The sequence below is a fragment of the Leptinotarsa decemlineata genome, unplaced genomic scaffold, assembly GCF_025532065.1.
Source record: "Leptinotarsa decemlineata unplaced genomic scaffold, Ldec_3_MD MMD2_tig00001019_RagTag_RagTag, whole genome shotgun sequence".
Classification (NCBI taxonomy): domain Eukaryota; kingdom Metazoa; phylum Arthropoda; class Insecta; order Coleoptera; family Chrysomelidae; genus Leptinotarsa; species Leptinotarsa decemlineata.
In genome coordinates this window covers 8183071-8194741 of record NW_027412557.1, presented here as the reverse complement: position 1 = coordinate 8194741, position 11671 = coordinate 8183071, and the positions used below count along the sequence as shown (strand labels likewise).

Here is an 11671-nt window from a genome sequence, read left to right as displayed (position 1 = left end):
AATTCAGAATTCAATATAACTTACAAATTATGCTGAAATAATTAATTTTGTAGTGTTTTTTATTAATCGAAATCCAAATATTGTAATTATATTTGCTACAAGAAAATCTTAATCAAATTGATTTTTTTGGTTAAATATTTGCATTTTAAGAAGTAGCATCTTCATCATATTAGTTGATAATAACATATTCAACATAAACTATGTTTGTTTGTAAAAAAGATGTCACATTGTGACATCTTTTTTACAAAAATGAAAGTCTGTTTCGAGAAAAAATTTTTATTTCCATAACAACCAGTGAACTTAATCAATTATGTAATTTGGTTTGTAGTCAGAATATTTCAAAAATTTATATTTGGCTAGTTTGATGACGCACTTTTCATTCATATATCAGAGATCAGTATTTAACTCCAGGATGGATAGAACATTTCATAGTCAGTTATCTGCTTGTGCTGCAGGATTTTGATCAGATTTTTTTTATATTTATTTAACAATTTCTTGAACCGTTTTCTTCAAGTACAAAGCTTTTAAAGTAATTCATATGTATAATTTTTTCATCAAAAGAAGACTAATAATACTAGAATCGAATATAAAACAGATTCATTAACATACCGCAAATATAGTAGCTTTCAAAAAATACACACAAAAAATCTAGTACAGTAAATACTAAAACAGGGATGAGCAACACTGGTCGTCCAAGCGACCCGTTAAATATGTTTATACGGTACGCCAAGCATATCTAAAATTGAGTTTATTTTATCGATTTTCTACCAACTTTCTGACAACCCCGATAATTTCTATAATCTCCAGTGTTTTCATGCAGCTGAAAAAGGAAATGCGCCACTGGAATCAATGAAGTCGCCTCGGAGTGCCAATTAATTTTTGTTGTTTCATGATTTGTATTACTTTCTTCCAATTTAGTTAGCTTTATACTTGATAATGGGGTAAAACCTGAAACCGGTCGTAAAAATAAAATAACCAGTAAAAATTAGTTTTTTCATTCATTTCATTGAAGTGATCAATTCTTGTGTTTCTTGAAAGGCGTGATGCAATATTGAGAAAAAAGTGATATAAGAGTTTTTTTATTCAACATTAAGTTTTCCTGCAAATTTTTTAACTCAAAATTTGAATCCATAATAGCAGCATGTTGGAAAAGCACAGGTATTCCAAGAGAAGTGGAAATTTGATTATGTTTTCACTTTCGTCAAAGACAAATCTGTATGCTTAATATGCTCAGAGACTGTGTCGACATTAAAAAAATATAACATAAAAAGACATTATGATACAAAAAATACAACAAAAAAAATTCAACGAAACAACTCCGAATAAATAAATTTATTCAAATGGAGTAAAACTTAGGATAACAACAGACTATTTTTTTAAATCAAGCTCTTTTTATCAACATAACTTAAAGATAAAGGACAGTTTATTTAGAATTTGTATGATAAAATTCAGGGCTTTGAACGCAAATAAAAATTGTGGAAACAGCATCTTTTGCAGAATAATGTGTCTCACTTTCCACATTTAGAAAAATAAAAATTTTTCCCCGCCATTTAATATCGATGTGGATACAGTTCCTGAAGACTTTCAAATGGAAGTGATTGACATGCAGAATAACACCGATTGAAAAAATGTATTTTTTTCAGTAAACATAGAAAATTTTCATAAACCTTATGTGAGCCTTGAGAAATTTCCGCTTTTGACGAAAAATGTAAAGTAAGTGATGTCTCTGTTCGGACGTACGTATGTTTGCAATCATTTATTTTCAACCATTGAATTAATCAAAAGTGACCACCAATCAAGACTGAGTGATGTACGATTAGATAGCTGGGTACTTGTAGCTACCTTATCAATTCCGACTGATATTGAGCAGCTTGTAATGAAAAACCACTGCCAAATTTCTCATTGAAAATTTCAAGTTAATTCTTTTTTCTGTTCTTTTCTTGTTTTTTTTGCATGAACATTTGTATACAATTTTTTTTTTATTTTGTATTTTGTTATTCAAATGTTTATTATAAATTAAATTTTGTAAATTATTAATAAGTGTTACTTTATGTGCGGCCCCCAAAAAATTTCAAAATTTAAATTAAATAGTTGATTAAAAAAGTTGCTCACCCCTGTACTAAAATATTCATGTCACATTGATATGTTCCTAAGATTTTCAGATCAATAACAATATGACATATTGTCATAACAGTATGACATATAAGAACACCAGGAATTGAGGTAGTATTATTTAATTCAGATGAGGAAAATCTCAGTGAGTACATATTCTTGTTTGGAAAATTCTCCATCACCTCCAAGCCCCACTTGGCTAAATCTAATATATGTATCTGCTTATTTCAAATGAAATGTTTAATTTCTGAAGTGGATGCCCTAGCCTAGAACTATTCATTTGAATTTTCCATGGCAGACTGTAAAATAAAGGGGAATGTAGGTCAACAAAGTTTGTATTTCTGCTCACAATTAAGGAATGAAACTTGGTCAGATATACACCCTGAACTAACTAACTGAAATCCGCCAAGAAAGTTTTCAATTTCCATGAAATTACAAAACTGAAAAGTGCTAATTTTTTTTAGTCTATTTCTAAAATTGACCCTTACTGTAAAGTAATATACAATGAATTGAAAAAGAGCTAATAATAACCTCTTAGAAAGGACAAGAAAAGATAATACAAATAAAATAGCTGACAGTAAATCTAAAATACTAAGGCACGTCATTAAAGTGACTGGTTCACTTGTAACTAATCTAATATATAAAAATGGATGTTTGTTGGTTGGTTGGTAAGTGATAAACTTTTGCATCGCTGATCGTGATGAAACTTGACATGTATAAGTAATTTTTAGAGAAGGTTTTTAGGCTATCAATTTTTCTGTAACTCGCCACTAGGTGGTGCTGTATAGAACAATTTTTTGAAAGCACTGTTCTATAACGCTGCGCACGCCTAAGTTTGTTGATTCTGTCAAAACATTGGAACAGCAGCGAAACAGCAACATAGTACTGGTATTGCATAGTACATAGTACTGGTACAAAAACACATGACATTGAAACGGACACGACTGTTGATACAACATAATACATACTTTCGAATTTACGGTTTCGTTATTAAAAAAAAATATGTTCCATTTTTTGAATGTTCCATTCACATTTCCTTTTTAATTCTAAGTAATTAGCGAGGAATTTAGTGAATGAGTACCAGATACGGAAATATATAACAAATTCACTTCGAAATATGGTGGGAAACGACTGAATTTTCATACATTACTTCCTCATACGTGAACCGTAGCGTACGTCAGAAAATTAAATTTGCACGTCCTTATCAATTATAAACTGATAATTCATTGGAGGCTGTAAATCCCGTCAATAAATATTTTATAAATGCAGAAAGGTATTGCCACGGAAAGTGGTTTTGGAAGAGCAATAGATTTTCATAACCATACATTTCAACTTTTCTAATCAAAAAATCTTTTGAGGAGGGTATTTTTACAGATGAACTCAAAGTACTCATAGCAAAACCACTTAACAAAAAAGGAAATAAATGTAAATTATCCAACTTCATGCCTATTAACTTATATCTAAACTTTTCGAAATAGCAATGGGTAATTGACTAATATTTTTTATGAATTTCAAATGTTTTCGAATCCCAACACAGCTATCTGAGAAATAGGTCTATTGAAACAGCTAGAACTCAATAAGAATAGTGCAACAGTCAGATCAAGGACAATGGGAACCTTGATGATAGTACCGCTGGTTAGTATTCTAGGCCAATATTGTTTGTTATTTTAATTAATGACAAAGAAGTTATGAAAAGTGTTAACTCTGCTGATCTGATCAATTACATCACCGACACTAACCTTCTGCTGGCAGGCGCCAAAGAACCACGCACAAACCTTATGGAAAATGGCTTTCGGTGAATTCTGCAGATTTCTTGGTATGTTGAACTTTTCAATGTCCTGATCAAAAGTACCCACGGGCACAATGAAAGATAATGGACAGTTTTTGAGAAAAAAATTGCTCAAAGTCAGCAAAATTGATAATTTGGTAGTAAAACGGGAGAAATAGGCCATGTTATTTTGCAACTTCATGCCTCTCGGAAATTGTAGAATGTGCTTTAGCAATTCTTTCATGGGTCTTGTGTCTTTACAGCACAGTTCGCCAATAATTGCAGACCATAAAAGGTGACGTATTAAGGCATAATCCGAGGAATGAAAAAATAATTTTTATTACATTATGAAAACAATACATTGTGAGAAAGTTAGTTGATGGATATGGGTATATAGAAGATGATTCAATTGATATATCGTGTGACACATATTCATGGTACAGCCCCCTTTTCTCCTTTGTTTATTTGGCTATATTTTTTAAACAAATTCAACTTCGGGTTTTTCTGAAAATGACATCAATTTTGGATTTTCAAATGAGATACCTTGTATACTATTACATGATCAGTTAGGGATGATAATAAGGAATCCAAAGATATCTGGTTTTATGGTGTTATCTCTAATGACTACGGAGATATCACCAATTGTTTTATCAATAAGCTCAATGAGAAAATGTTTCTGTCCTACTCATTGAGCTTATGTATAAAATAAATAGTGATATCTCCGTAGTCATTAGATATTACACCATCAAATCTGGTATCAGACCTGAGTCTTAAACTGTAATTTGCACATTGGTTTTTTCTTGTCTAATTTACCGAAAAACATCAAACTAGAGAAAAAGAAACTATCCCCCAGTTCTTCAAATCCATGTATATTATTTAAAAAAAATTGTTCTTATTCATTTACATAACACTTCAACATTGGTTTATTAAATGTTTATATCACTGAAGTTACTCTCCTGCAGCTCCCTTGAACTTTTTCTTCTTTTCTACAACCTTTTTTTCATCATGCAATCGTCTTTTCTTCCTTAGCAACCATATTTCTTTAGCTCTATCCTTTTTGCCCTGCATCATGCTGTTATATAATTTTTTGTGTTTCTTCTTTACCATCTTCTCCCTCAAACGGTATTCCTGTCGTTCTTGTCTATTTTTCTCCCAAGGAACCTCTTTATACACTTCGCCAATACTGACGGACATTTTTGATTTCTGAAAATTTAATAAATATTTTTATTCGCATTTTTAATAAGCAAATTCCAAGTATCCATAACATTAAATATCCGTAATTTCCAACTGATATTATGGATTATGGACATATATTTTATATTCCAGATTATAAATGAATGTTTTATGGGGGTTTTTATTTCAATTTGAAATCAAGAATTTCTCTGGAACTATTGATAGTATGATAAAATGAGTTGTTACCTATTTTCTTCATTATAAAAGTATCTAGAGGCAAGATATCTGTTTTTTTTTAGAAGTATATATTGCTGAAAAATTCGTCATACAAATTATATTGTTCATATATTAAAAAATATCAATTGTTAATACGTCATTAATTTCAAGTGTCAACTATTCTTAGATTCTACTATTCCTTGAAAGTATGTTCCCAAACACAAAAGATACAGCGATGGTCAAAGTTGAAGTAAGAATGAATATGTTCATTCTCTGTTACAAAACTAGGTCACGTCACTCATCTTTTTTGTAAATCACAAAATCTCAATCATTCATAGAAATCTAATAAAGAAAGGTATTATGGTTTCTACTATTTCTTTCAAGATAAAAGTCTGCCCTGAAAGGTGAATGTAATTTCAAAGTGAGAATGAAATCTTATTATTTTATTCAGTTTATGTAGTTCACCATGTTTTATGTTTATGTAGTTTGAGAGAAAAAATAAAAAGACAAATTTTCAAAGATTACCTTTGGAGGGCTCTCAATATTTTCCTCTTGATCACTCTCACCATCTGGATCAACAGTACTTTTTTCCTCTTGATTACCACCATCACTTTCTTCTCCATCATCTTCAACCACTTTACCATCTTCTATTAGTTCATCTCGCTTATGCTGTTGTTCCAATTCGGATTCATCATAGAGTGCTCTGGCCTCAGGAGGTATATACTGCTGATCACGGTCTTTATCGATGAATGGAGAAAGATGAGGTGGTAAGGTTTCTCCCATGAAATATTTGTTGACAGGGAGAAGCTCTCTAGCATTTACACTGTCGAAAACCCACTGTGGTTGGATATAATACCTATTTCACAAAAAATAAATCTCAGTAAGTTGTTAAAATGTTCTAGTACTCAAATTAATCATTCTTCAAAAATATTAGTTATAAATTTTGACGAGTCAATTTACCGAGTTTTTGCAGAATTGAGAAGCCACTACAAAGAATTTGAAAAATTTGATGTCTTGATAGGTCATTTGTCACATATAAATACTACAACACAAACCAAAATTTTCAATTTTATTTATACCTCAACATTCTTTGAAACCATTGTTGGTTACAAAATATATAAATACTACAACCGAACATAAACCAGTTAGTAGTTTCAACTAAATTCCATATGAAATACAGGATATATTGCAAGTCGAGTGCACGATTTTCATAATTTTACAAATAATTCCAAACTTCTCATAGAAAAAAATACTAGAGCTGGTAGGCCTTGATCAAATTATGCGGCAGGGTGACTGTCATAATAGTGGACAAAACATACAAGTTTAATTTAACCAATAACTATCATACCAATAACTATCATTCCAATAACTACCATACCAGCTGTGAAATTCATAAACTATTGACATTATGATATGAATGAACTTTTGTAGTACTCCATGGAATATACAAAACTTATTCAATCGAAATTTTGGAATAATGTAACAACTCTGAACATTTTGAGTTTTTAGTCCATCTCAAGTCCTGTCGCCGAACATTTTCAATGTCAATAAAATGTTCTGAGTTGTTTCATAAAACTACATTATTTCTTGAATAATTCAAGAAATTTTAGAGATATCAGAAAAAGTTTCAGAATTTTTGTTAAAACTTTTACAAAAGTGGCTCTTTAGAAAAATTCAATATCTTCAGTAGTTTTAAAATGAAATTGGACTTTTCTTGTAATTGTCAATTTTTCCTGTATTATTGAAGTTACAGAAAAGTTGTAATCAGCTGATCTCAGTACATAGCTGAGAGGAACAAAAAATTTCACATCAATATCATTTCCAGAAAACTTGGAAGTTCTACAGCAAAAACTGCATATCATGCCTTGATAAGACTCACACTTGAGGTATGGTACATCTAGATTGCTCATTAAACGAAATCCCACATGTGATTAAAAGGATTCATATCTGGCGAATTTGCTGAGCACGGTAATCTTTGAATATTCTGAATCTCTGGGGCATTTTGAACTATTCTCGTGTGATAGGGCCAAGAATTGTTATACATGAAAATAAAATTGGTTCCAATTTCATTTTGGATAGAATAAATAATGGATTCAATGTTTCCAACATATCTATCTCCTGTCATAATATCTGGAATGGAAATAACTTGCGCATATGACAACCATGCATGCCTTCCCAAAACATTACTGATCTTCCTTGCAATAGTTACCCTAGGACACCCAGTTCCATATCTCCAGTCATCGCTGTTAGTTTCCTGGTGCAAATGTACTATTCAGATAATTGAAACTCGAAGAATCCTTAGTCTATGCAAGAATTAATGATTTGGCAGAGCCACATCATGCAATGCCACTTTTCTTGCTTTATGAAACACTGAAGTTCTATTGCCAGGCGTGATTGCAAATAAGAACTCAACAATCACTTAAACACACTAAAGTGTAAATTGATGGATGTAGCAGTTAATACGTGGTAGGAGATCATCATAAAAAATTATGTTCTTATAGGACGCGAAACTGCAGTAACGTTAGTTACAAATACAAGTAGTAAAAAACATAGAAAGTTTTATTTCTCATTTTTCGTGTTAAATCATTATGAACCTCTTTTTGTATCTGAAATTAGGGGAAATTGTTTTTTGTAAAAATGTTTGGACGCCTAACACCGGTGAAAGAAATAAAAATTAAACGTACAAAAACAGCCATGATGAATATTTATACTATTTGGATAAAGAGCAACCGAAATTACCTTGAAATGAATTGTTTTTCCATTGAGGGTCTATCAACAATATGATGTGTGATGGACTCGTCGTTTTCATCAAAAGTAGATCCCACAAACAGGGTTTTGTCCCAGGACACCTCTCCTCCAAAACATCTGATAATAAATACAAGAGGTTCACGTGGTACCTCTCTATTCAAGAAAAACTTCATTCCTTTGAAAAGAGTTTTTAATTGTTTGATTTTCTCGGATTCCCTCTTGGCTTCTTCCAACTTTTCAGCATCACCTTCACTGATATCAAAACTATCTATTTCAAGATTGTCTTCTATAGATTCATTACTTGATTTTGATAGTGGCAAATTAAGTGCAGCAACTCTTTCAGCAATAAAAACATCTTCGTCCACTAATAACTTTTCACTATCTGCCTGAGATAAAGCAGAAAAGCTAGGAGGATAAAATAAATTCAAACTATTATAAATTCGAAAATTGACAAATCCCAGCATTACAGTGTAGAACTCTACGAAAGTTGACATTATTTTGAAGTCAACATCAGCTTTACTTTGGGGAGTGAATGAGAAATTATGTGGTACTATCCAGGTAATGTTTTGACCTTTGATTTCTGCCTGAAAATAATACCCTTTTATTGAAATGAATACTTTTCGGAGTGCTTTTGCTTCTATAACTGCATGTAGGAATTCCAAAGTTAATCTTCTGCATAAAGCAGATTGATCCCTAGGAACGTGTGCTAGTGATGGAAACGTACTAAAAAGAAAGCATAATGTAAGGCAATCGTCTAAATCCCTCAGAGCATCTATAAACGTTGGGTATCGCTCTTTTACAATATGATCCAATTTGAGTGTAGGGTGATTGTTCAAATATCTATTGAGCTTTTCAAAATCTTTAACTGCTCTAGCGCGACCTACTTTCTTATTAAATATTTTATAATCTCTGAGCCTCCATATTATTGGTTCATGAAGTAAAAATTGTATGTCTTTCACATGATAAAGGGTTTTAATTCCTGTATTTCCTTTTTGTGCTCGTTTTCTATTCCTTGGTTCCCTTGGGTATATACCTTTAACGATACACAACTTCCGGAAATCATTTAGAGATAGCTGTAATTTTTTCAGAGCTGCTTTTCTTGTCATGAATTGGGCTGCTTCACCAGTTGTATACTGAAACCATTACCGATCCATGTAATATAATTTACGTATATAAATTAACACAATCTTACCTTCTTTTTGCGTTTTGAAACCATTTTATTGCGGCAATTATTTCAAACTTGAGATGAAAATAAACACGTGTACATATACTAGAACTGGTTATTTATGGTTATGTTTAGGTAAAAGGTAAGATTAGGTTTAAAATTTCTTGTAATGTCAATGTCACGTTCTATGGACACAGAACATCGAGTACTCGAACAAAAAATGGGTTTTCTTGGCACTATCTTCATATATTAAGTCATTCCCTCCAAAATCGCACGATATTTGGGCCGACAGCGTTTCCATGTTCAACATACACCTTGATGTATGTTGGTAGTCAATACTTTCTCAATATCGTTTTTATTAATTGATCATAACGGATAAGAACTTTATTTGGAATCCATATTTTTCAGTTGGCTCCCCTGTGTATTTGTCATTAGCGTCAGATGTCAAGTTGATTATGCATGAGGTAGCCTCAAACAGGGCTGCCAGAACTAGTGTTTTCGTACTAGATCTAGTGATTTCGGCCAATGTTCAGTACGTTAGTGTTACATTCAATATATCTAGTACATTTTTGCAAAAAATTTATATTTTGTACAATTTTTAGTACAAATGAGAAGCTCTTGTCAAAATCGTCAATTATCACTGTCAGTGTCAATTGCCATATTTGAATTGTAAACAAATGTAAACCGTGGTAAAAAGTGTATGGCCATTTTGGTGATGTAAAATATAAAAATGGACAAGTTGTGAATTGTAAATTATAATTAATAATCATGTATCAATATGTTTTATTTTTGAAGGTTTGTTATACGAGAAAAAAAGCAGGTTGCTTCAGAACTAGAACCGGTCAATGAAAATGAAAATATTGTTTTAGAAATTGACAGTGATATTAGCCAAGCAGAATTAGAGATTAGAAACACTTTTTTTTTCATTATCAGAATTCGAGTCTGAAAATAAAGAGGGGCATCCGCCAAGAAAAAGAAAACGTATTTATAAGCAAAAGTTTCGGGAAGAATGGCGAGAAAAGTTTAAATGAATTCAATCCAAGAACGAAAAAACTTTCTGCAGTATTTGTAAAAAACACATTAGTGGTAGTATAGTCCATCTAAGGAGACATGAAAACAGTATGCAGCATTCATCTAGGCAAAGGGCTGCTCACTCAAGTCCATTGATTACAAGTTTATTACCAAAAGGGGTATCTCTACTGAGTGATGATGTAAGGAGAGCAGAATTAAAAATGGTTATGTTTCTAGCTGAACATAATCTTCCATTTTTACTCATGGACCATCTCCCTAAATTTGTAGCTTCCATAGGACATGACTCAAATATTTTTAAAAAATGTTAAATGTGCACCTACTAAGGCCACCATGACTTTAAAAATTTTTAAAAATCATTTCTCCACTCAAATTTCTGAGATTGTCCAGGGTCAGAAATTTTCGATTATTGCAGATGAACCACCGACATATAAACAAAAAATTGTTTAGCCCTAGTAATCAGATTTTCGGATTTGAAAGCAAATGAAGTAAAAGACTGTTTTTTGGATATGGTGGAAGTTGAGCAGTGCTCTGCTGAAGCTATTACTAATAAAATAATTAAAACATTAAAAAACTATAATCTGCAGACTTCTGACATGATAGGTTTTGCAGCAGATAACGCATCTGTAATGTCAGGAAATCTTACTGGTGTACAAGCACGTCTCAAGCAGAAAATTAATCAAAATATTTTTGTGATTGGATGTGTTTGTCACTCAATGTCTTTATGTGCTTCAGCAGCATCATCAAAATTACCTAAACAGATTGAAGACTTCACACGTGACCTGTATTCTTATTTTAGCCACAGTTCAAAGCGAATGAGTGAATTAAAAAACTTTCAAGAGTTTATTAATCTAAAACCAAAGAAAATATTACGTCCTAGTCAAACACGCTGGTTATCTTTAGAGCAAGTCGTTAATAGGATTTTATTGTTCTCGTCATCACTAATTCCTTTTTTCACTTTAGCTGCCGTAGAAGATAATTTGAAGGCAGCAGAGCTACATTATTGAATGTCCTTAACAATCCAGTATACAAATTATATTTTTTGTTCTTGTCTTATGTTCTATCACTGATAAACCAAATTAATTTGGAATTCCAATCTGAAAGGTCGAAATTATTTGACTTGAATTATAAAATAAATTTCTTGTTCAAAAAAATTGCTAAAAATTTTATGAACAAAAGTTATGTTGACCGCTGCAATGATTTAAGAAAAATCGATCCCTCCAATATAAGTGAGCATTTATCATTAGACAAAATTTATATTGGAGCTAAATGTCAAATGTACATAGAATCATTAACAATAAATCATTTAGAGTTAAATGGGTTTTGGCAAAAATGTTTGGAATATTATATAGAACTGTGTTGTCAAATTAAAAACCGTTTCTCCACTTTTACAGAAAATTATAAAAGTTTTGAAATATTAAATCCAAGTCTTGTTCTTAGTGGTACACAAAGTATTGTGT

The 11671-nt window shown here is 31.5% G+C and overlaps 1 protein-coding gene across 1 annotated transcript; it reads right to left on the bottom strand.

Moving 5' to 3' along the window:
* Positions 1-4730: 4730 nt before the first annotated feature.
* On the bottom strand, positions 4731-9365 carry LOC111501975 (pescadillo homolog). The gene is made up of 4 exons (XM_023155908.2): positions 9210-9365; positions 8009-9150; positions 5795-6125; positions 4731-5083 (listed from the first exon to the last, which is right to left on the bottom strand). The coding sequence occupies exons 1-4, from the start codon at positions 9231-9233 to the stop codon at positions 4829-4831; spliced, it is 1752 nt and encodes a 583-aa protein (XP_023011676.1). The 5' UTR covers positions 9234-9365; the 3' UTR covers positions 4731-4828.
* Between the last annotated feature and the right edge of the window lie 2306 nt (positions 9366-11671).

Coding starts and splice junctions, on each gene's coding strand:
- LOC111501975 (XM_023155908.2), bottom strand. CDS start 9,233: ATGGTTTCAAAACGCAAAAAGAAG. Junction 6,126..8,008: donor GAAAAACAATTCATTTCAAG/GTAATTTCGGTT, acceptor TTTGTGAAATAG/GTATTATATCCAACCACAGT. Junction 5,084..5,794: donor ATATTGAGAGCCCTCCAAAG/GTAATCTTTGAA, acceptor TTAAATTTTCAG/AAATCAAAAATGTCCGTCAG.